Source organism: Mus musculus, chromosome 2 (assembly GCF_000001635.26).
Source record: "Mus musculus strain C57BL/6J chromosome 2, GRCm38.p6 C57BL/6J".
In the NCBI taxonomy this organism is placed as follows: Eukaryota; Metazoa; Chordata; class Mammalia; order Rodentia; family Muridae; genus Mus; species Mus musculus.
In genome coordinates, this window is record NC_000068.7 from 89908762 (window position 1) to 89934899 (window position 26138).

At 37.9% G+C, this 26138-nt stretch overlaps 1 protein-coding gene across 3 annotated transcripts; it reads left to right on the plus strand.

Annotated features, from left to right (window-relative positions):
* The first annotated feature begins 13182 nt into the window (after window positions 1–13182).
* Window positions 13183–21985, plus strand: Olfr1258 (olfactory receptor 1258). 3 transcript variants are annotated; one of them, XM_017318616.1, is made up of 2 exons: window positions 13183–13193; window positions 21064–21985. In XM_017318616.1, the coding sequence occupies exons 1-2, from the start codon at window positions 13183–13185 to the stop codon at window positions 21983–21985; spliced, it is 933 nt and encodes a 310-aa protein (XP_017174105.1). The 3 variants fall into 3 exon arrangements, with proteins under 3 accessions (XP_017174105.1, XP_017174104.1, NP_667189.1); XM_017318615.1 differs by lacking the exon at window positions 13183–13193 and adding an exon at window positions 19907–19917 and having other exon boundaries at window positions 21061–21985; NM_146978.1 differs by lacking the exon at window positions 13183–13193 and having other exon boundaries at window positions 21050–21985.

Consider the following 26138-nt stretch of genomic DNA (forward strand, 5'->3'; position numbering starts at 1 on the left):
CCTGTCACCTCATCTCCCCCCATTATTCCCTCCCTTTCTCCCCAGAGAAGGGGAGGCCTTGAATGTATAGCAACCTGCCTTGTCATAGCAAGATGCAGTATGACTAAGTGCATCTTCTCCTATTGAGGCCAGACAAGGCAGTCCAATTAGGGAAAAGGAACCCCAAGGCAGGCAACAGAGTCAGAGACATTCCCTGTTCCAGCTGTTAGGAGACAAAGCAGAACACTTATTAGATATGTGTAGGTGACCTAGGTCTGTCCCATGCATGTTCTTTGGTTGGTGGCTAAATCTCTTTGCTCCCCTATGGACCCAGGTTAGTTCTATAGGATTCCTTGTGGTATTCTTAACCCCTCTGACTCCATCAATTCTTTGTCCCCCTCTTCTGCAAGATTGCCCAAGATCCAGCTAATGTTTGGATATGGGTCTCTGCATCTGTTTCCATCAATTGCTAAGTGAAGCATGTTGGGAGCCGCCCTCACATTTGCCATTATAAGATGGCGCTGACAGCTGTGTTCTAAGTGGTAAACATAATCTGCACACGTGCAGGGGCAGTTTTCCTGCCATGTGTTCTGCCTTTCTCGTGATGACAACTGGGCCGATGGGCTGCAGCCAATCAGGGAGTAATACGTCCTAGGCGGAGGATAATTCTCCTTAAAAGGGACGGGGTTTTGCCATTCTCTCTCTTGCTTTCTTGTTCTTGTTCTTTTTCTTGCTCTTGCTTTCTTGCTCTTGTTCTTGCTCTCTTGCTCTCTTGCACTCTTGCACTCTTGCTCTCTTGCACTCTTGCTCTCTGGCTCCTGAAGATGTAAGCAATAAAGCTTTTGCCGCAGAAGATTCCGGTTTGTTGCGTCTTTCCTGGTCGGTCGCGAGAACGTGCGTAAGAAAGCATCTCAGGGAACAGTTATGCTAGGCTCCTATCTTTCAAGTATAGCAAAATATAATTAACAGTGTCAGGAGTTGGCTCTCTCTTATGGGGTGGTCCTCAAGTTGGGTCAGTCATTGGTTGGCCATTACCTCAATCTCTGCTTCATCTTTATCCCTGTGCATCTTGTAGGAAGGAAATATTTGAGGTTGAAGGTTTTGTGGGTTGGTTAGTGTTCCCATCCCTCTACTGAAAGTTTTATCTGGTTACAGGAGGTAGCCATTTCAGGTTCTATACCCCCTATAGCTGGCAATCTTAGTTACCCTAGATTTCTGGGAGTTTCTATTGTCCTAGCATTCTGGTTACTCTCAGAGCTGCCCTCACCCTCAATTTCAGCTCTTTCTCCCACTTCTCATACCCTCAGTCTTCCCCACACTTGATCTTTCCTGTTCCCCTCTCCTCATCCTCTCCTAGATAGTTCCTCCCCTCCATCTATCTCCAATGGTGATTTTATTTCCTCTTCTGAGATTTAGTTCCCCTTCTTTCTCCAAGTGAGATTCAACCATCCTCCCTCGAGTCCTCTTTGTTATTTAACTTTTTTGAGTCTGAGTATTATAGCATTGATATCCTGTACATTATAGCTAATATCCATTTATAAATGAGTACATCTCATGTGTGTCTTTCTGGGTCTGGGTTACCTTACTCAGGATGATATTTTCTAGTTCCATCTATTTACCTGCAAATTTTATGATGTCATTATTTTCAATAGCTGTATTACATTATATAAATGTACCACATTTCCTTTATCCATTCTTTGGTTGAATGACATCTAGGTTGTTTCTAGTTTCTAGCTATTACAAATAAATCTGCTATGAACATAGTTGGGCAAGAGTCCCTGTGGTATGGTGGAGCATCTCTTGGGTATATGCCCAAAAGTGGTATAGCTGGACCTTGAGATGAAACTATTCCTGATTTTCCGAGAAAATGGCTAACTGATTTCCAAAGTAGTTGTACAAGTTTGCACTCCCACCAACAGTGGAGGAGTGTTCCCCTTGTCCAGCATCCTTGCCAGCATGTGCTGTCACTTGAGTATTTGGTCTTAGCCATTCTGATGTGTGTAAGATCATTTTGATTTGCATTTCTCTGATGACTAATGATGGTGAATAGTTCTTTAAGTATTTCTAAGCCATTAGAGATTCCTCTGTTGAGAATTCTCTCTTTAGCTCTGTACCTCATCTTTTAATTGGGTTATTTTGTTTGTTGGTTCTTTGTATATTTTGGATATTAGTCCTCTGTCTGATTTAAGATTAGTGAAGATCTTTTCCTATTCTGTAGGTTGCCGTTTTGTTCTATTATGTTACCCTTTAGGCTTAGATTTTTCAAAACCTACTTTAACAAGGTGTTGGGAGCCAAAAATAAATTCTTTATAATAATCCAAGTCAAAAACATGACCACCAAGTCTTAAGACATAAAGTTGGACCTCCTCCCCAAGCTGACTAAGTCCAGATGAAGGTCACCAACAGACTGTTCCGAGAATTACCACAAGATGATTTCAGACCTGATGCAAACAGTAGATGTCATAACCACAAGATGTATTTTTAGGTACCATGCTTCCCCTTGTAGTCACCAAGGAACATTACCATTGCTCCCCCATGCCCTTCTGCGTTAGGATTATTTCCCCTTTGATCTTTTTGTATAAAAACTGCAAGTTTTGCTGACTACAATGAGACCTTGACTAGATCCAGATTGACTCTGTGTCTTTTCTGTGCTTGGTCTCCATTTCTCTCTCACCCCCCATTTGGTTTTCAGGAGCAGTCCCCTCGAGACCCACGAATAACTGGACCTGCTGGACGGGTCAAGTGGCGCCCACTTGGAGCCTTGAGGTACGACCACCCTTCGGACGACAACAAGATTGAGGTTCTGCCAGCCAGGGTAGAGACCTCCCTGGATCGCATCGCTCGTGCAACGCAGGGAGTCTTGAGGTAAGTCTAGACGTTACAAGGTCTTCCCACTCACCATGGGGAAAGCGCTTTCAAAGGAAACAATGTTTATAAAAGAGATAACGGGTTTACCTAGGGAGAGAGGAATAAGAGTCAAGAAAAAAGATTTGATTAAATTTTTCTGCTTCGTGGACACTCAATGTCCATGGTTAGTTTTGAGTGGACCTGAGATTCATCCACTTACGTGGAATAAGGTTGGCAAAAATATTAATGATTTAATAAAGAAGGGTGAAAATATCCCTGAACCTTTTTTCAGTTATTATGGGATCATTAGAGACCTCTTAAAAGATGCAGAACAAGGAGGGGAGGGAGCCAGACTGCTGGCACTCACTGAGGATTTTCTTGCGCCGATAAAAGATGAAAGTGATTTTGAGGCTTCACAGCCTGTCTATAAGAAATTAAAGATCAAACATATTAAAGAATTGCATTCAGCTGTTAAAAATTATGGGGTTAATGCCCCTTTTACTGTATCAATCTTAGAGGGACTAACAGGAGATGGTTACTTAACACCCAATGAATGGAGCAAAGTGGTACAGTCAGTCTTTACTAGAGGGCAGTATTTAACTTGGAAATCTGAATTTGTGGATAGAGCCGAAACCCAGGCTGCTATTAACAGTAAAAAAAAAAAAAAAAAAAAAAAAAAAAACCCTCAGTGAGGCTTATTCTTGGACCTCTGATAAAATATGTGGTAAAGGTCCGTTCGCCTCTGATAAGAAACAATTGGGGCGTTTTCCTGGGGTGCTTGTGCAGACTGCCCAGTCAGCCTCAGCAGCCTGGACAGCCATACAGGCCACAGGAGCCTTCACCACCCTGTTGAGTAAAATTATTCAGGACTCCCACGAATCCTATGCCCAATTTGTTGCTAGTCTACAAGAAGCCATTGAAAGAATTCTCGACCCCATGAAAATGAAGGGCTTTTAGTTAGACAACTTGCCTTGGAGAATGCTAATTCTGCTTGCAAGGCTGCCCTGAGGGGTAAGACTTGGACTTTACAGGAATGATAAAGCTCTGCAGTGAGGTAGATACATTTTCACATCAAGTCTCAAAATCTATTAACCTGGCCATCGGAGCGGTCTTCCAAAAAGCTGGTGGAACTAGCCAGCCTCAGCAGAGAGTGTGTTTCAGATGTGGACTCCTGGGACATTTTGCTCGCAAATGCCCGTTCACCAGACCAGGCAAGTCTGCCACCACACCAGGCACGGGCCAAGTTACACAGGGAGCCATGCCTCCTGGCCTCTGCCCCAAATGTAAGAGAGGTCACCACTGGGCACGAGATTGCAGATCCAAAACTGATATAAATGGCCGCCCCCTTACTGCGGTCCAGGGAAACTACCCTGCTAGGGGCCCACTCCCCCTGATAACACCCCCAAGCACTCCGTTGATTCCCTCCAGTCTCCCCAACCGGGGGGGGGGGGGGGGGGATTGTGCAGGGCTGCAGCAGGGAGCGCAGGTTTGGACTTGTGTCCCTCCACCACCAGGATTATAACTCCTGAGGAAGGGACATTAGTTATTGAAACAGGGGAATTCGGACCCCCACCCCAAAATATGTTTTTTCTTATTATTGGCGGAGCATCAGGTTCTCTACAGGGACTCGTGGTAACCCCCACTGTGGTCGATGCTGACTACCAAGGAGAAATAAAAATTCTGGTTACAGCCACTTGAGGGCCCCTTACATTGAGAGCAGGAGAGCGCATCGCCCAAGCGCTGCCGCTCCCATTAATTGGACAATTTCCACATATTAGAAAAAATTGGGGGCCGTCCTCCCCAGGGTCCTCAGATGTTTATTGGGTACAAAAATTAACTGACTCCCAACCCATGTTGACCTTGTTTTTAGATGGCAAACAATTTCAAGGACTTCTAGATACTGGGGCAGATGGAACAGTAATTTCTTCATCGCACTGCCCCATTGTTTGGCCTTTAGAACCTACTGCTACCCATTTAAAGGGGATAGGCCAAACTCAGGATACTTTAAAAAGTTCAAAATTGTTAACATGGTCAGATAAGGAAAATAATACTGGAACTGTCCCGCCCTTTGTAGTCAGGGGCCTTCCTGTTAATTTATGGGGAAGAGATATACTCTCTCAGATGGGAGTTATAATGTATAGTCCCAATGAGACTGTCACAAATTTAATGCTAAAAACAGGGTATCTCCCTGGAAAAGGCCTGGGGAAAAATGAACAAGGGATTGTTCATCGCTTTGTCCCTGTACCCAAAAGAGACAAAAAGGGTCTGGGAGCAGACCTTTTTTCCTAGAGACCACTGATCCTCCTGCACTCCAGGCAGATAAAATATCTTGGAAAACTAATGACCCAGTCTGGGTCGACCAGTGCACTATGCCTCAAGAGAAGGCCCAGGCAGCCTTACAGTTAGTGCAGGAACAATTGATGCTGTCGCACCTTGAACCATCCACCTCCCAGTGGAATACACCTATATTGTTATAAAAAAGAAAAATGGGACTTGGCCGTTATTACAAGATCTCAGAGCTGTTAATAAGACTATGGTGCCAATGGATGCCCTACAGCCTGGTCTACCCTCTCCCATTGCCATACCTCAGGGCTATTTCAAAATTGTTATAGATATTAAAGATTGTTTTTTCTCTATTCCCCTTCATCCTCAAGATTGTGTCTGCTTTGCCTTTTCCATTCCAATTGTAAATCATGTGGGACCAAATCCTCGCTTCCAGTGGTGGGTTCTGCCACAAGGAATGGCTAATAGCCCCACCTTGTGCCAAAAAGATGTGGCCCAGATCATTGATTCAATAAGAGGGCACTTTCCCACTGCCTGTATTGTGCATTACATGGATGATTTACTAATAGCTACCAAAGATTTACAACAAACCCATGAGATTGCCCAAATAGTAGTTGCTGCCTTACAAAAGAGAGGTTTTGTAATAGCCCCAGAAAAGATACAGGTTCAATACCCTTTCATGTTCTTGGACTTCCAACTAGAACCTGCAACTTTTCACTCACAAAAATTGGCCATTCGAACGTCTCATCCAAAGACCTTAAATGATTTTCAAAAATTATTGGGAGATATTAATTGGCTACGTCCATACTTAAAGTTAACAGCAGGAGAATTAAAGCCCTTGTTTGATGTCTTGCGGGGTGATTCTGATCCCACCTCCCCCCGAAGTCTGACCATAGAAGCACAAAGATCACTGGCCTGAGTTGAACAGGCCATTAATCAACAGGTTATGGGTTATTTTGACCCCACACAGCCTTTATTCCTGATCATCTTTTCAACCACTGTTACACCCACAGCCCTTCTCTGGCAAAAAGACATCCTCCTCTTCTGGATCCATTTACCAGCCACCCCCTCTAAGGTTCTCCCTACCTTTCCACTCTTGGTGTGCCAGGTGATATTTTTAGGTTTAAAAATGGCCACCCGCCATTTTGGCCGAGATCCTGATGTAGTTATTTCTCCTTATTCCTCTGAGCACCTTGCTTGGTTACAGTCCCGATTTAATGATTGGGCCATATTGCTGTCCATCTACCAAGGGACTTTTGATACCCATCTCCCCAGTAACAGGTTGTTACAATTTTTACAGGTGAGTCTTTTTGTGTTTTCCAAAGTTACTCATTCACACCCTATTTCAGAGGCATGGCATTAACTGTGTTTATAGATGGGTCAAAAAATGGAAAAGCCACTGTGGTCATTCATGGGCAAATTCAAGTCATTGATACTACCTATACCTCTGCACAATTAGTTGAACTTTGTGGAGCGTTAAAGGTGTTTGAGCTTGTTGCATTACCATTTAATCTTTATTCAGATAGCCACTATGTGGTCAGGGCCCTTCAAGTTTTGGAGGTGGTCCCTAGTATCCAACCCTTAACTGCCACCTTTCAGATGTTTTTTAAGATTCAGATGCTTATTAGGGCTCATGCTCATCCCTTTTTTGTAGGTCATATTCGAGCACACTCTGGTCTACCTGGCCCATTAACAGAAGGAAATTATTTAGCTGATCAAGCTACTCGGCTGATGTGCCTTGCTTCCCTCTCTGATCCCCTCTCAGAAGCACAAACAGCCCATGCCCTCCATCACCTTAATGCTCATACGTTGAGACTCAGATATAAGATAACTAGAGAGCAAGCCAGACAAATTGTAAAACAATATGAAAACTGCCTTACACTTCTTAAAGAGCCTCATCTGGGTGTCAACCCCAGGGGACTTATACCTGGTGAATTGTGGCAGATGGATGTTACACATGTCCCATTCTTTGGAAAGTTAAGATTTGTACACGTTACTGTTGATACCTTCAGTGGTTTTATTTGCACCTCTGCCCATATGGGAGAGGCCACTAAAGATGTCATCAATCATTTATTGTATGTATTTTCAGTAATGGGACAGCCAAAGATGATTAAAACTGACAATGGTCCTAGATATACTAGCCAAAAGTTTAAACAATTTTGCTCACAATTACAGATCAAGCATATTACAGGCATTCCTTACAATCCTCAAGGACACGGAATTGTCGAGAGAGCACATCACATCAGACTTTAAAAAATACCTTAATCAAGCTGGCTACTCAGGAAACTATCTATTCCTTTAAAGGAAATTCAAAATTGTTATTGTCTCATGCACTCTTTGTGTTAAATTTCCTGACATGATATGTCAGGGCACTCCACAGCTGATCACTTGTGGCACCCTAAGACAAGTTCAAGCTATGCTCAAGTTTTGTGGAAAGATCCCTTAATGGGAATGTGGAATGGACCGGATCCAGTTATTATCTGGGCTAAGGGCTCAGCTTGTATCTATAATACAAAAGAAGGGGGAGTGAGATGGCTCCCTGAAAGATTATAAAACCTTATAATAAATTCCAGGGTAATGCCTGAGAAAGAATTATTTTCTCATACAGGAGGAAATATCAGACCGTGACCATGATGAACCTGATGATTCTGGCCTGGATTCCTGTTCTCCATCGTGAAGATCACCAATAATCAGGACTATCAAGTTTTTAATTACACCTGGGTTATCCAAAATCAGGCTGGTGACACCGTTTTTTCTCGGTCCAACCTTGGAACCGACCCTACCTGGGACCCCTTAGTGACTGACCTATGTAAACTCGCCCTTAGAGCTGACCCATACTGGGGGGTCCCTGGAATATTTTGGCCACAAGACCGAGCCCCTCAAGGCTCGGGAACAGCATTTAATGGTGAGGGGAAGTGCAGGAATTTGGCCCAACGAGATGCACTCAAGGACCAAATGTTCTCACAAAATGGCCCGTCCAAGGGGTTTTACGTCTGTCCCAGGCCGCCTCATCATGACCGCAGCCTAAACCACATGTGTGGGTTTGAATCTGATTTTTTTTTTTTTTTTTTTTTTTTTTTTTTTTTTTTTTTTTTGTGCTAGCTGGAGGTGTGAGACCTCAGGTGAAGCCTCTTGGCGTCCATCTTCGTCATGGAACTTAATTGTTGTCAAAAATAATGGTTCCTATTCTACCAATGATGATTCATGAAGCTCAGATGGTCCCTCTAAGGGATGGTGTAACCCTATTTCCATCAGCTTTACCGCTAAGGGAAAACAGTTCTCTTGGCAGCAATTTAATCGCCCTTTTACCTGGGGGCTACGCCTTTATAAGGATGGATGGGACGCAGGAGTTATACTTAAACTACAACTCCTAAAAGAAGTTCCTAATAAACATGAGGCATCCATAGGGCCCAACCCCCAATTACATCACCCCCCAGCCAAGCCACAACCAACAGCTAGGTTGCCCCCCTCCACAGTGGAATCAACTACCCCGCATGTTCAGATGAGCACTCCTTATCAGCCTACCATGCTTCCTGGCCCTAAAAGCCATCTACTGAATTATTGCTTTCTATTTTAAATGCCTCAGCCCTTGCCCTAATAGATAAAAAACAGGAGGATGGTTCCCCTGATTTTGAGGAGTGTTGGATGTGTTTCTCCACCACCCCTCCCTTCTATGAGGGAATAGCCTGTTCAATAATTTTACCCTTCTTAATGATGCAGAACAATTACTCTTTGAGCCCATACAAATTACCCTAACTGAAGATTCTGAAATTGGAAGTTGTGTTGTGGGGCCTCATATGATCGCGCCCCTCCAACTTCAAAATATATGCAATGATACCATTGTGGTAAATAATACCTATAAATATCTATTGGCACCTAATGATATATTTTTAGCATGTTCCTCAGGCTTAACCTGATATTTAGTCAATGAAGATTTTATAAAGAGAAAGGATTATTGTGTTTTGGTCCAATTGTTTCCCTGTCTTCGAATTCATGATTCAGATGATTTGTTAGGGTTTTTGGGAAAGGGGCACAGAATTGTCCCTCAGGAGCAAAAGAGAGCCTGTCACTGCGGTGACCCTTGGGGTCGTCTTGGGATTGGGGGATACAGGGACAGGCACTGGCATTGCTTCTTTAGTCACTTCCCAGCAAAATGTGCAGCGCTATCATGAGCTTAATGCAGCTATTAGTCAAGATTTAGAAGATGTAAGAGAAGGTATAGATCAGTTAACAGATTCTTTGACATCCCTTTCTGAAGTAGTGTTACAAAATAGAAGGGGATCATCAAAATTCCAACTCAATTCTTCAATGAATTAGAAGGAGCAATTTGCAAATTCATCTGGAATAACAAAAACCTAGGATAGCAAAAAGTCTTCTCAAGGATAAAAGAACCTCTGGTGGAATCACCATGCCTGATCTAAAGCTGTACTACAGAGCAATTGTGATAAAAACTGCATGGTACTGGTATAGAGACAGACCAGTAGACCAATGGAATAGAATTGAAGACCCAGAAATGAAACCACACACCTATGGTTACTTGATCTTCGACAAGGGAGCTAAAACCATCCAGTGGAAGAAAGACAGCATTTTCAACAATTGGTGCTGGCACAACTGGTTGTTATCATGTAGAAGAATGCGAATCGATCCATACTTATCTCCTTGTACTAAGGTCAAATCTAAGTGGATCAAGGAACTTCACATAAAACCAGAGACACTGAAATTTATAGAGGAGAAAGTGGGGAAAAGCCTTGAAGATATGGGCACAGGGGAAAAATTCCTGAACAGAACAGCAATGGCTTGTGCTGTAAGATCGAGAATTGACAAATGGGACCTAATGAAACTCCAAAGTTTCTGCAAGGCAAAAGACACCGTCAATAAGACAAAAACACCACCAACAGATTGGGAAAGGATCTTTACCTATCCTAAATCAGATAGGGGACTAATATCCAACATATATAAAGAACTCAAGAAGGTGGACTTCAGAAAATCAAATAACCCCATTAAAAAATGGGGCTCAGAACTGAACAAAGAATTCTCACCTGAGGAATACCGAATGGCAGAGAAACACCTGAAAAAATGTTCAACATCCTTAATCATCAGGGAAATGCAAATCAAAACAACCCTGAGATTCCACCTCACACCAGTCAGAATGGCTAAGATCAAAAATTCAGGTGACAGCAGATGCTGGCGAGGATGTGGAGAAAGAGGAACACTCCTCCATTGTTGGTGGGATTGCAGGCTTGTACAACCACTCTGGAAATCAGTCTGGCGGTTCCTCAGAAAATTGGACATAGTACTACTGGAGGATCCCGCAATACCTCTCCTGGGCATATATCCAGAAGATGCCCCAACTGGTAAGAAGGACACATGCTCCACTATGTTCATAGCAGCCTTATTTATAATAGCCAGAAGCTGGAAAGAACCCAGATGCCCCTCAACAGAGGAATGGATACAGAAAATGTGGTACATCTACACAATGGAGTACTACTCAGCTATTAAAAATAATGAATTTATGAAATTCCTAGCAAAATGGATGGACCTGGAGGGCATCATCCTGAGTGAGGTAACACATTCACAAAGGAACTCACACAATATGTACTCACTGATAAGTGGATATTAGCCCAAAACCTAGGATACCCAAGATATAAGATACAATTTCCTAAACACATGAAACTCAAGAAAAATGAAGACTGAAGTGTGGACACTGTGCCCCTCCTTAGAAGTGGGAACAAAACACCCTGGGAAGGAGTTACAGAGACAAAGTTTGGAGCTGAGATGAAAGGATGGTCCATGTAGAGACTGCCATATCCAGGGATCCACCCCATAATCAGCATCCAAACACTGACACCATTGCATACACTAGCAAGATTTTATCGAAAGGACCCAGATGTAGCTGTCTCTTGTGAGACTATGCCGGGGCCTAGCAAACACAGAAGTGGATGCTCACAGTCAGCTAATGGATGGATCACAGGGCTCCCAATGGAGGAGCTAGAGAAAGTACCCAAGGAGCTAAAGGGATCTGCAACCCTATAGGTGGAACAACATAATGAACTAACCAGTATCCCGGAGCTCTTGACTCTAGCTGCATATGTATCAAAAGATGGCCTAGTCGGCCATCACTGGAAAGAGAGGCCCATTGGACACGCAAACTTTATATGCCCCAGTACAGGGTAAGGCCAGGGCCAAAAAGGGGGAGTGGGTGGGTAGGGGAGTGGGGGTGGGTGAGTATGGGGGACTTTTGGTATAGCATTGGAAATGTAAATGAGCTAAATACCTAATAAAAAATGGAAAAAAAATAGAAGGGGATTAGATTTGCTCTTTTTACAGCAGGGAGGATTGTGTGCAGCTCTTAGAGAAGAGTGTTGTGTATATGTGGACAAGACAGGATTAGTGAAAGATAGCCTTGCCAAGGTAAAGGCTAGCCTTGAAAAAAAAAAGAAAACAAGAAGGAGAACAAGAGTCTTGGTATCAGAATTGTTTCTCCACCTCACCCTGGCTATACACCTTATTGCCTTCCATTTTGGGACCCCTTGTGGGATTCCTACTATTAATTTCTTTTGGTCCTTGGGCTTTCAATGATTAACTGGTCTTGTTAAATCACAGATAGATTCTGCTCTTTCCGATAAATCTGTTTCAGTTCGTTATCATCGTCTGGACACCGAGACTGACAAAGAAGAACCTCCAGCCATGACCACATCATGGGCACCCTCACCTTGGGGAGAGAGGCTCAACTTCCATAACCTCTTAAAATAATTCGAGCTGACCTTAAGACCCCTCTCGCCTTGATTTGGCTTTTAGCGCCTTTACCTCCAGACCTAGCTAAACTCTAGGGTTGATGAGGACCCCCTTTAGGGGCTGCACAGAACTCAGAACTGTGCATGCTGGTTCATAATGACACGAAGGCAGCATGGGCACCAGCTGGGTATGAGGCTAAGCACCGCAAGAGAAGGTCCAATTTGACCACTTCTGAGTTCCCTGAGAGTCATACCTGATTTTAAAAGGCTTGGTATCTAAATTTGGTTGTGATCTGATCCTCTGTGCGAAGCAACGGGAGTTCTAAATTCCCATGGCTCTGCCCTGCCTCCCCAAAAGGTACCAAGAGACACAAGTGTGGGTCATGACAACACCCACGGGAGGAATCAGGTCAATGCTCCCCCAGCCGTGGTCAATGCCCATTCATCACAAGATGAACAAACTATTCCATCACCCTGAGTGGACTTGGCCTTACTATATTAATACAGACGAGGGAGATGTTGGGAGCCAAAACTAAATTCTTTATAATAATCCAAGTGAAAAAGATGACTACCAAGTCTTAAGACATAAAGTTGGACCTCCTCCCCAAGCTGACTAAGTCCAGATGAAGGTCACCAACAAACTGTTCTGAGAATTACCACAAGATGATTTCAGACCTAACACAAGCAGCAGATGTCATAACCACAAGATGTACTTTTAGATATCATGCTTCCCCTTGTAGTCACCAAGGAAACTTACCACTGCTCCCCCATGCCCTTCTGCATAAGGTTTATTTCCCCTTTGATCTTTTTGTATAAAAACTGCAAGTTTTGCTGACTACAATGAGACCTTGACAAGATCCAGATTGACTCCGTGTCTTTTCTGTGCTTGGTCTCCATTTCTCTCTCACCCCCCATTTGGTTTTCAGGAGCAGTCCACTCAAGACCCACAAATAACTGGACCTGCTGGACAGGTCAATAAGGGTTCTCAAATGCTTTGATCCCCACCCCTTCTTGCCCAATGTCTAAAGGTAGGGGGGGGTGGAATGGTAAATAGGACGAGGGGATGTGGACCTGTTTAGAAGTAGTTCTTTGGAGCAATTCCAATCTCTATTTATCAGTAAACCAGCAATCCTGTTAAGTAATGTCAGGATACCAACAGTCCAGACCAAATATGTCACCAAATCAACAATAGCAACACAGTCCAGCAGAAAACACCAGATCTCCACTGAATCAACAAGAGTCAGCAGGAGAGACCAGGACCAGCCAGAATGCCAGGAGTTCTCTTCTGTGACTCTTTAAATGAAGCAAAAATCAGCAAAGAATGAAGATCAACGAAGATATGCACAGCTAGCTATGCAAGTGCCCTGTCACTGTCCAATGAGTCCTACTTATACTCTCTCAAAATATCACATGTTCTATCACAGGTTATTCTTCCACAAAACATCACATCAGTCTGCTCTAGCAAAACATCAAGTGAATGTGCATCAAATGAGACAACCAGAAATATCCACTTCAGTGTCCTTCGCCTTACAGAAACTTCAGTTTCATAAGACTTTCAGTTTCATGGGGTCCCATTTATTAATTGTTGATCTTAGTGCCTGTGGCTGTTGGTGTTCTGTTCAGGAAGTTGTCTCCTGTGTCAGTGAGTTAAAGGTTATTCGCCACTGTCTCCTCTATCAGATTTAGTGTATCTAGTTTTATGTTGAGATCTTTGACTCCACTTGGACTTGAGTGTTGTGCAGGGTGATGAATATGGATCTATTTGCATTCTTTTATATGCAGACACTCAGTTAGACCAGGAACAATCTACAGGTTCAATATCATCCCTATCAAAATTCCAACACAATTCTTTACAGACCTTGGAATAATAATACTAAAATTAATAGGGAAAACAAAACAAAAAAACAAAAATCAGAATAGCTAAAATAATACTATAAAAGAACTTCTGGAGATATCACCATCCCTGATTTCAAGCCATACTACAGAGCAATAGTAATGTAAGAAACTGCATGGTATTGGCATAAAAGAAGATAAGTTGATAAATGGAACCGAACCAAAGACCCAGAAATAAGTTCACACACCTATAGGTACCTGAATTTTGACAAAGAAATTAAAACCATACACTGGAAAAAGATAACATATTGATTACATTTATCCATTCTTTTACTCTAAAGTAATGTCTATCTTTAAGTCTATAGTATATTTCTTATAGACAACAAATATATAGGTTTTGTTTTTTGGTCAACTTAGCCTGTTTCTTCTAATTAGAAAGTTGATACCATTTATATTGAAAGTTATTATTAAGATGTATATATTAATTGTGGTCATCATTTTATTGATTTATGGTAATGTTTATAGTCTCAGTGATATTTTGTGTATTTCTTTCCATGGTCTCTCTGCTATACCCATTACTTCTTTCAGCCTGAAATGCTGCTTCCTACATTTTCTTTAAATTTAGTTTGTTTGATATAAATGTTTAGGCTGCTTATATCATGGAAAACTTTTCTTTCTTCTTCAATTATTAAAAATAGTGTTGCTGGATATATTATCCTATTCTGACCATCATAGTCGTTTAGGACCAGGAATGCATCTTTCCAGGCTTTTTAGATTTCAAAGTTTCCATTTAGAATTTAGCTGTTACTCTCACAGGTTTTCCTATATATGTGATTTTTACTTTGTTTGTTTTTTTCTCTTGTAGCTTTTGATATACTTTTTTTTTACTCTGTATTTGTAGTATTTTAACTATGATATGCCATGGGGGGGGGGGGCTTATCTGGATCTGTTTATCTGGTTTTCTATATGTTTCTTATATCTGCATGGATGTGTCTTTCCTTGACTTGTGGATGTTTTCTTCTTTGATCTTGTTGAAGACTTGATAGAAGCCATTACCTTGGGAATTTTTTACCTATTTTGATAATCCATATGGTTGGGGTTTGTTGTTGTTGTTGATGATGATTGATTGGTTGATTTGTTTGTTTGTTTTGTGGTGTCCCAAATTTACAGGGAAGGTATGTTTCTTCCTAACATGCTTTTAACTTCATAGTCTTTGCTTATTTGGTCTAGAATCGGTACTTAGTCTACAAGTCCTGATATTCTATCTTCTGCTTGAATTTTTTCTACTCATAATATTTTTTTTAAAGTTTTCTAGTTGAGCTATTGAACTTTCACTTCCATATTCATTTCAGCTTGAGTCCGCTTTAATGTTTCTATCTCCTTATTGAATTCTGTCCTTAAGTTCTGGATTTTTGGCATTCACGTTTGTTTTTTACTTGTGTTTTCTTGGGCATCACTCAGACATTTATTTTCTTTAAACTCTCTTCCTTAATTTCATTGACCTATTCATTTTTGTCTTCCTTAAGCTCCTTGAATTCTTTGAAGTTTATGATTATTCTTTTATACTCTGTGCCCTGAGGTTCATCTGAGAAATTCTCATTGGCAAACATTTCTCTAAAACTGGTTGATTTTGAAGAGAAGATACTTCTTGATATTTCATGCTGTTGGTATTTCAGAGATAAGATCTGGGCATATGCACTTCTTTTCTTACTTCTAAGTCTGATGTGGACAGAATAAGTTAGGGTAGAGAGAAGTTGTATGGGCAGGTTGGGTGTACAGAGTGGAAATGTGCTTCCTATTCCAAGCCTGAAAGGTAAGAATAGATCTTTCTGGGTAGGTGAGTAGGATTAGGTATAGGAGGGGCTTATGGTTTGGGGAATATATAAGGAAGATCTCAGCAGAAGCCTAGAGATCCCTTTTTAAGGGGAGGCCAAAGTAGGTGGAGACATTGAATTTAAGACAAGGGCTATTTGGGGCTGTTTAAAGAGAAATTCTAGATGGGACTATCAGGGAGACTTACCAGGGATGGGGAGGTAAGGGATATTTGCCAGGCTAGACCCTGCAGTTTGATTTGGTTATGTGAATTAATAATTATGCTCCACTTCTAGTAAAAACCTATTATCAGGTCTATTTTATGATTGATTGAGTTTTTTAGGATATTATAATGGTAAATAAGAATCATTTTATCATCTGTAAATAAGAATCATTTTTCTATTACTTTTCTTATTGATATCCATTTTATTTCATCCTGTCCACTAATATTTTCTTAGTTCTTTGAGAACTTAGAATGTGTTTGGCCATAATTACCTCCTTCCCTTAATCTTTCCAGATCCACAACCCTCTTCCTGACCTATCCAATTCTATGTTCCTCTTTTAACACATCAAGTCCAATATCAGCTACCCAAGTGTTCTTGGATATGCAACCTTGCACTAGGGCATGGCCTAAACTCTTGGAGAAAACTTAATCTCCCTCTCTCAGTAGCTAACAATAGTTCATTGACTAGAGCTAGAAATTCATGCCTTACTCTTCCTCCATATGTTGATATGATCTGATTTGGGCTCACCTAAGTGGTATACAATATAAGTAGACTACAAGACATAATCCACATGATCATCTCATTACATATATAAAAGGCCTTTGACAAAATTCAGTATCCATTCATGATAAAAGTCCTGGAGAAACTAGGGATATTATAGACCTATTTCAACATAATAATGGCAATATATAAAAAGCCCACAATCAGAATTATCCTAAACAAAAAATGGCACAAAACACTTCAATTAAAATCAACAATATGACACAGGTGTCCAGTCTATCCCATCCTACACAACATAGTCATTGATGTTTTACCTAGAGCAATAAGGAGAGTGAAGGAGATACAAATAGGAAATTAAGAAGTCAAAGTACATTTATTTATAGATGATGTATTTCTATACAAAAAGACTCAACCAGAAAATTCTTATAGCTGATTAATACACTCATCAAATTATCAAAATACAAAAATGACACAGAAAAATCAGTAGCTTTCCTATACACAATAGCAATGCTAAGAAAAATATGAAAAGAAATATATAAACTACCATTGCCTCAAAAAAAGATAAAACAGTTTAAAGTAAAGTAATCAAGGAAGTGAAAGACTTCTCCAAAATAACTATAAAGCATATTGGAAAGAAATTAAAGATGATACTAGTAAATGAGGAAACCAAAAGATTGACAGGATTAGTATTGTAAAAGATCGACAGGATTAGTATTGTAAAAGATTGACAGGATTAGTATTGTAAAAGATTGACAGGATTAGTATTGTAAAAGATTGATAGGATTAGTATTACAAAACTGGTTATCCTAACAAAAGCAACCTCCAGATAAGGCATAATCCCAATAAAACGTCAACACATAAATCTCATAAAAACACAAAATCAGAAGCAAAAATATATATTCAAAGGACCTGTAAGGTATCTAAACACTGCCCTGCCAAACATTATGAGAAAAAACAAAAAACAAAAATCAAACAAACAAACAAACAAACAAAACAACCCCAAGAATTCCACTGAGTTCATTTTCTGTTGGCCATTTATACTCCATGAAAAAACTATTTTCACTAATACAAAAAAAAAAAACTTAAAAAATTCTAACCTAGTTCTTCACAGAAATTAAAATTACAGCCTTCAGTTTAATATGGAAATACAAATGGCCCAGGATAACCAAGATAATCCTGAAAAAAAAAAAAAACATTGCTGGGGGTTTAATCATCACAGATTCCAAGTTATATTACAAAACTACAGAAATAAAAATAGCATGATAGTTCCATAAAATCAGCCTTATTGTTTAATGAAGTAGAATTAAGTACCTGTATATAAACCGTACACTCCTACAGTCCTACAGCCACCAGATTTTTGATGAAGATACAAACAGTATTTTTTGTAAAGATGATAGCATCTTGAGTAAATGGTGCTGGTCAAACTGGATAGCTACACATACAAGAATAAAACTAGATCCTAATCTCTCTCCCTGAACAAAACTCAACTTCAAATGTGTTAAGACCCTTAACATAAGATCTTATATTGTGACATGACTTTTACAGAGGAGAAAGTAGGGAATAAGCTTGAACTTATAAACACAAGAAAAGACTTTCTCAACAGGACCCTAGTAGCATAGGTATGAAGACCAACAATTGACAAATGGAACCACATGAAACTAAAAAGCTTCTTTACAGCAAAGAACACAATCACTTGAATAGAGGCAAACTGCAGAATGGGGAAAAAAAGTCTTTATGAACTATACATCTAACAGAGAGTTAATATGTAGAATATACTGTTGGAGATGAGGGAAAGAGGGAAAGATTTGAAAACATGTTTATTCAATGCCCATTAGAAAACAATTATGCCCTCACTCTTCTAGATCTCAAGCAAGCAGCAGAGTGTTCGGAAAAGACTTAATATTGAAAATAAAACAACTTTCTCAGTGTAAGCCCACAGAGAAAATACATCACAAATCCACATACTGTATTTATGGCACTTTGTTATTCTCATGGTATCCACTTTCTTAACAACCCAGGTTCATTGGAAGACTTAGGTTCTAAGTATAGGGAATATAAATTCCCCATTCAAGAATAGTTTCTTCCCAAACATGTCTCCTCAGAATACATAATTTTAGAAAAACAATACATATATAAACTCTTTCCATCACAGGAAATAATTAATTCCTGAGAGAGAAAGAACAATGTCCCTGAACCTTTCTGGAACCTTTGTGACTATCTGTGGAGAGTAAGGTGGAAATGTTTTGTTGTCATTTGAGAAGATTGATCATGGGTGAGGTGGCTCATATAAAAGCAAGTACTTCCTGCAGACTTTGTTCTCCTACTTAATAGAACCAGAACAACATACAAGAATCAGTCCTTTCATAGTGTTATAGTAAACCCATTCTGATTCAAAATCTATATATTTGTTAAAATGTTTTAAAGACTAGGCTAGATGGAGACATTTTTACTTTTAGGAATATTTCACTTTGTGTTATATAGCTTTACATTTTATAACTGATTTACAAAAATAGCATGTTAATATGCATAATTGTTTACTTAATATTGAATTGTCTGGATAGTTTCTTTCTCAAATGTGTCACTTGTCTAATAATGAAACTTACTGATTCCAAAAGGAATTGATTTCAGATGGTGTTTGTTCCCAATGTCCCTAAGCAGAATTAAGATCAACCTCTACTCCTAAAATGACTAAGGTAAGTGTTTCAACTGTGTTGATCTTATTAAACATTTCCACTTTCTATATGGTAAATGCTAAGTTTCAATGCCTTAGCTAAAGTAATAGCACCTTCCACTTTTCACTCAAGTCTTCAAACATTGATCATTAAATATGATTGATCTAGTTTGGCAAATGAAAATTTGAGGTTTAGCAAGACTAAGTAATTTATAGAATGAACCTTGTTTTTGCTATGAAGTACTTCCCTATTAATCAAGACTAATCATGGGAAGTAATAAAATATTTAAATACACATCCTACTCATGAAAGGTATAAATATGAATATTTCTATATATATACTAAGCTTTAAGAACACAGACAGCTCCTCCTAGGCTTGCCTGCTGTAGTTGAGTTTCTGTGTCTTCTGTGAAAGTAGCTTTAGATCTAGATGGTTCTCCTTGAATCTATCACAAGGTTGTCTCTTTACCTCCTACCAATGATGCTTCCCATCTATTTCCAATATACATTTATTAAATGAAAATTCCATATGTGTCCAGAGCAGTGTGTTGTGTGTTTTCATAGATGTTAATATATTTTTCATATATATTAATTTTTCTAACAATTTATAAAATCATGTTACTATTTTTACTTTGTAAAGAAGAAAGCAGGATGCAAGGTGCCAAGAATTATAACCTCGTAGGAACCAAGATTATAAGCAAATATTCTTACAATTCTAAATCTAATATACTTCTTGAGTCTGTGACAAAAGTATTAAATATCTCACCAAAGAATCGGGAAACGACTTGAGGACAGAAGAAATAGAGTTTCAGAGAGACCAATATAAAAGAGCCTCTAATGAATAATATGCTTTAAAAATGTTTGGGAATTCAAAGATGTCATCATTAGCATTTATGCATATGTGTACATGCATGGTTATAAAACTTCTCCATGAAACTTCTTGCTATATTCATGTGATGTTACTTGCTCAAGATTATTTGCTTATTATTATATAGAACCTAAGTTTAGGATTTAAAGAAAAAATGCTTAACAAGTATATTCTGATCTAAGTAGGCTATGACTTTTATTAGTTGTTGCTTTTAGACATAATACTTAGTTTCTTTATATGTTTATTACCTAATACATAAAAGCAAATACAAAATTATATTAGTATCTATTTGAGTTAAGTAGCAAATATTTGTAAACTATTTAAAACACTGCGATTCAAAAAGATTGAATTCAGATAACTATTTTTGTTATAGCTTTTCATTTCTAAAAATCATATATTACGATTATTATTGTGTTGGTGCTGTAATTAGTCTTGGAAATCATTGCCTCATCAGTAAACTGGATAAAGTTCAATCAAGCATGTGGATTGTTATCCGTGATGAATGAAACCATAAAGTCAAAACCTTTACGACTATGCCTTGCAGAGTATTCACTGAAAGGTAGGTGTTTTTAACAATTATTAAGTTCATTGGATTAGACAATAAATAGACAAAATTGTTTCACATTCTCATCACCAATGCCTACTTACCTCTTATGTCAAATGTTATAAATACCCTAAGCACTGGAGTTCTCTTCTCTGATTTCCACATCATCCAAGAGAAGACTACTCAAACATTCCCACTTTCATCTTCATCCACCTACTTCTCAACTACCTGACCCTGTTTTCTGGTACTCTAGAATAAAGAATATTGAAAGGTGTTTTTAAATGCCAGAGTTAGGTATTCAGAGAAAAGGGAAAGAGTTCAGAGAAGATGAATATGATACAAATGTACTGTGTAAAAAACATCAAAGAACTAATAAAAATTATTTTTAATAGGAGGGGGACAAAGAACAGATTCCATAGCTTTGCCTTTGTAGACCTTAAACTTCTCTTCAGTGTTTTTTTGCAAGCTTAACTGGTTCTGTATACCCAATCAACTATTTCAAATTAAACTCTTAGCCATCCCAAATGACATCCTGCCTGTGCTTTAACAGAAGGTCTAAAACACAACTCGAGTTGTCTTCATGATCTAGGAATATTTACTTCCCTCTCAAGAAAAATCCTTAAATAAAATCTCATACCTCAAATGGAATTGAAACACTCGTTTGTTTGCTTGTTTGTTGTTGTTGTTTTTTACTTGACCATGTGTACAATAATTTTTTTTTCAGGTAATGTAATTGAGTAACACACAAACTACATGGAAATTAGGAGCAATGTGACAGAGTTTGTTCTCTTGGGGCTCACCAGAAACCCAAGCATGCAGAAAATCGTGTTTGCTGTATTTGTCGTCATCTACATCATCTCCATGGTAGGCAATGTGCTCATTGTGGTCACTATCACTGCCAGTCCATCGCTGGGCTCCCCTATGTACTTTTTCTTAGCGTATCTCTCTTTCATTGATGCCTGTTATTCCTCTGTCAACACTCCTAAATTGATCATAGACTCACTCCATGAAAAAAAGACAATACTATTCAATGGATGCATGACCCAGGTCTTTGGGGAGCATTTCTTTGGAGGTGCTGAGGGCATCCTGCTTACTGTGATGGCCTATGACCGCTATGTGGCAATCTGCAAGCCCTTACACTATACAACCATCATGAGCAGAAGGGTATGTGGCCTGCTGGTAGGAGTGGTATGGGTCGGAGGTTTTCTTCATGCAACCATACAGATTCTGTTTATTTTTAAATTACCTTTCTGTGGCCCAAATGTCATAGATCACTTTATGTGTGATCTGAACCCTTTGCTTAACCTTGCATGCACTGATACCCACATTCTGGGGCTCTTTGTTGCTGCCAACAGTGGTTTTATTTGTCTGTTGAACTTCCTCCTTCTGTTGGTCTCCTATGTGGTCATTCTACGTTCATTAAGAAACCACAGTGCAGAGGGGAGGCGCAAAGCCCTCTCCACTTGTGTCTCCCACATAACAGTTGTTGTCTTGTTTTTCGTACCCTGCATTTTTGTGTACATGAGACCTTCAGCCACTTTGTCTATTGATAAAGCAGTTGCTGTCTTCTACACTATGATAACTCCCTTGTTAAATCCTTTAATCTACACCTTGAGAAATGCTCAGATGAAAGATGCCATTAAGAAATTGTGTAGATGGAAAGATGATGTTATTTCCATCAACAAATAAATGTTTCTAAAGTTCAACATTTGAGACAAGTATCAAAAAGAGAATCATCAAAATGACATTGTATTTGAAGCCAGCAAGAATGTTACCCAGGACTTCTACCAAATTCTATCAGATTAGATATTAGTTTCACAAGCTTCAGTCAATATGTGTTGATTGTCTTTTCTTCACACAAAGAATAATATAGTAGTTTTGTAGAATAATCTCTACATTTGTTTTGTCTCCATTTTACAGGTGAGCTGCAAGACCATAGTCATGACCCATTAAACAAACCATGACTGATTTTTCCAGGCTATATTCTTAGTTGTGATGATACTCTATCACATAATGATAATAAGCAGGTCAAAAAAATAAACTACTAATAATTTTTAGTAATATATTAGGAATATATATATATATGTATATATATGTGTGTGTGTTTATGTGTGTGTGAATATATATGTGTGTGTGTATACATATATATATTTCACTACTGTTTCTGCCTTTTTATAAATCATATTTGATGGCTGTTAGTCACCTTAATCATTGCTATATCTAGTACAGGGCTATAACATCAATGGTAAATTTAATGTATAATTACTAGGTATGAAATTTATCACATCTTTTAAAAGTTCCTTATAAATTTTGGAAACATTTTCTATTGTTTCTATCACCTATATTACATTGATCCTCCATCCAAAATGATGGTGGCTCAACAACAAAGAACACTGGCTATCTGGCAGAAATTTCTGTTTATTAGTTATGCAATTTTGTTCTATAAAGTGCTTGCTAGGAAAAACCAACAACTTCTATAAAGTAGCATGATGTCTAATATATAATAAATAGGTAATAATTGAACAGAAATATAATGGAAGACAAATGAATTATACATTTAGAGGCAAAATAATCTGTTAAGGAATTCTTTCTTACCTTTTATGATTAAAGCATAGGGAGAATCCTAGTTAGACTACTTGGGAAATGACAGCTTTGTTAGAGTGAAAACTAAGAAAGAAACTAAAATAGATTCTTGGCAAATGGGGAAATTATTCACCTTGAAATTCTCTTGGTTGTCAATAAAATATCATGAAACTATAATTGTGAGATATTTGGGTTATAATTTTCTACTTATCAATCTGATTTTTGGCAAAGTCTATCATGAAAAATTGTTTTAAATAGTGTTTCTTCTATATAAAAATCTATATCAGAATAAAAAATTCTTCATTATCTTTGTCCCTCATTCATTTAGCAACAATTTTTGAGCATAAGGAATGTATCAAGCACAGAGACATTTGCAAAGTGTATGTTTCAACACTAGTAATAGCCTAATAATGAATTTCTTGTATGTAGCAAGTTGGAGTTGTTTGCTTGTTTTTGTTGTAGTTTGTTTTGGGGTTTGCTTTTTGTTTTTTGTTCTTGTTTTCACTCCTTCTTTATTTAGCTTTTGACCACTTGGCTATGGTATGTCTTGATATAATTGTTTGAAGTAATGCTATTAAGTGCCCACTTGAGCTTCCTGGATCTTGATTTCTATCTTTTTTTAAGGTTTCCTGAAAGAAAGAAGAAAAAAAAAAAAAAAAGCTATACAGGGAATGGACCATACAGGCTATGCATGACAATCTAAAAACTAGCATCATATTCAAGAGTAAAATGTTTTTCCTTTAAGTCAGGAGCAAAGTGAGGATACTCACTTTCTTCATTTCTCTTCAACATTAAGAAAGAAACCAATCTGGCAAAAAAGGAAATAAAATAATCTAAATTAGAATGAGAGAAATTAAGTTGCCTGTTGTTGATGATCCTGCAAATTGAAATCCCTAAAGATCCCATAAAAAAAAAACAAAAATATTTATAACTAATAAATTGAATATGATTTCAGGTTACAAAATCATCAGATCAAGAATTTCTACACTAAATATAAATATTAAAAAATAAAAATTTAACTTCATTTATAACATAAGAAATTAAATATTTAGGAGTAAATTCAATTGGAAAAATAAAAGCTGGCAATATGTGTATACTGAGAGATATAACACACTGATGAGTTTTAATGATGACAACATACAATAATGCAAAGATAGATATTCAATGCTCATGTAAAAGAATTAATATGATGAAAATATCCACAAACCAGAGATTTAATACAATTAATTTTAAAATGCTAATATAATTTTCATATAAATAGAAACATAACTTAAAATATGCATAGAACTATAAAAGACCACAGATAGTCAAAGCAATCTTAAGCAAAAATAATGTCTAGAGGTAACCCACTCTAGAATTTCAGCATATCTTACAAAGTAGTAGTAATCAAAAAGGGCATGATAACAGCATAGATAGATAGATAGATAGATAGATAGATAGATAGATAGATAGACAGATAGACAGATAGACAGACATATATACATATACCTATACATATGAATAGGATATGAATGAAATTCCAGAAATAAACTTAAGTGTATCATTTATTGATATTTTACATGTGGAAAATGGAAGTTTTTCCAATAAATGATGGGGGGATAAATATCCCATGAAAAAGAATGATAATCAATACTGTTTTTACCATGAATAAAAATCAACTCAAAATTGCAGGGGGCACTTAAATGTAAGGTCTTTGAATTGTAGACATGCATTGAGCGACATCTTAGTCTAAGCAGTGACTCATGTATCAAAAACAAAATCAGCGACAACAACAACAAGAAAACAAGAAAATAATATATCATTAAATTAACAACAAAAATCCTCCTTCATAAATGAAGGAAAAAAATCAGTGGAGTAAACAAGTCAATGTATTTAATGGGAAAAACAGTTGCAACAGTATATATGACAAGGACCAATATCTAGTATATATGAAACATTCAAAGAGTCCTCTATTTTTAAGTGGGCAAATGAATTGTATTTACATATATTATATATTTCAAAATGACCAACAAGTTTATGTGGGAGGATCTCCCATAGTCAAAGGAATGGAAAACACAATAACAAAGGGTTATCACCTCATATTTGTTAGATAGCTGTCACTAAAGACATAAGATAGTGAATATTTGTAAGGATATGATAGTAAAAGTACTTTTCAAAAATTTATTTATTTAATTTAATCTAATTTAATTTATTTATTTAATTAGTAGAAACATAGAAAATAGTGAGATTACTTGCAAAAGAAACAATAAAATGATCATGAGGTTTCAGATTACATGTTCAAATGTATATGAAAACATTGTTTCAAATACTATTTCCAAATTTTATTACATCAGTATTCATTATATTTAAGAGTGTGATCAATCAACTGTTTAAAATAAATGAGTAAATGCTGTGTGATAGTGTGTTTGTGTGCATCCAATGAAATACTGTTCAACATTAAAGGGTAGAGGAAACCCTGTCATATTTGTGTGTCATATACCTGTATGTGTGCATTGTGTGTGTGTGTGTCTCAATATACAGTAGAAATATAAAAATGGTTTTTTTTTTACATCATTGGTTTTTCATGTATCTACAAATCTTCTTTCCATGAACTCATGTTTCATTTTTATGATATTCAAAGTAAGTTACAAATGGAACTCATTCTCTTTTATATGTCAGTGGCTCTTTTTATTTGTTTAACCTGTAACCATATTTTTTTCACCTATGATGTCTATTTAATTCTTTTTGTGTGTGTGAACTTCTCTTGAAAATATATTCTCCTCTCATACAATACATCCCAACCACACTTTCCACTCCCTCCTTCCCTCCTAATTCCCCCCACTGCCCCTCTCCCTGAGATCCAATTCCTCTTTATGTACTCTTCAGAAAAGAGCAAGTCTCCAAGAGAAGACAGCAAGGCAGCGCATAACAAGATACAATAATTCAGTGGTCCTCAAGCTACCTAATGCTGCAACCCTTTAGTGCCCTCAAAACAATTATTTTTGTTGCTACTTCATAACTGTAATGTACTACTATTATGAATAATAATGTAGATATCTGATATGCAGGATTTATTTTCATTTTTACAAATTGAACATAATCAAAGCATAGCAATTAATTACAAAATCAATATGTAATTATGTTGTGAAACAATATTTTTATTAGAAAAAAGCAATTTTGTCTTGACGCATAGAATAACCTGGGTAACAGTCTTAATATAACAAAAATAAACTACATTGCCACATTTTACAACAGCATTATAGGTTAAAGGGCAACATCA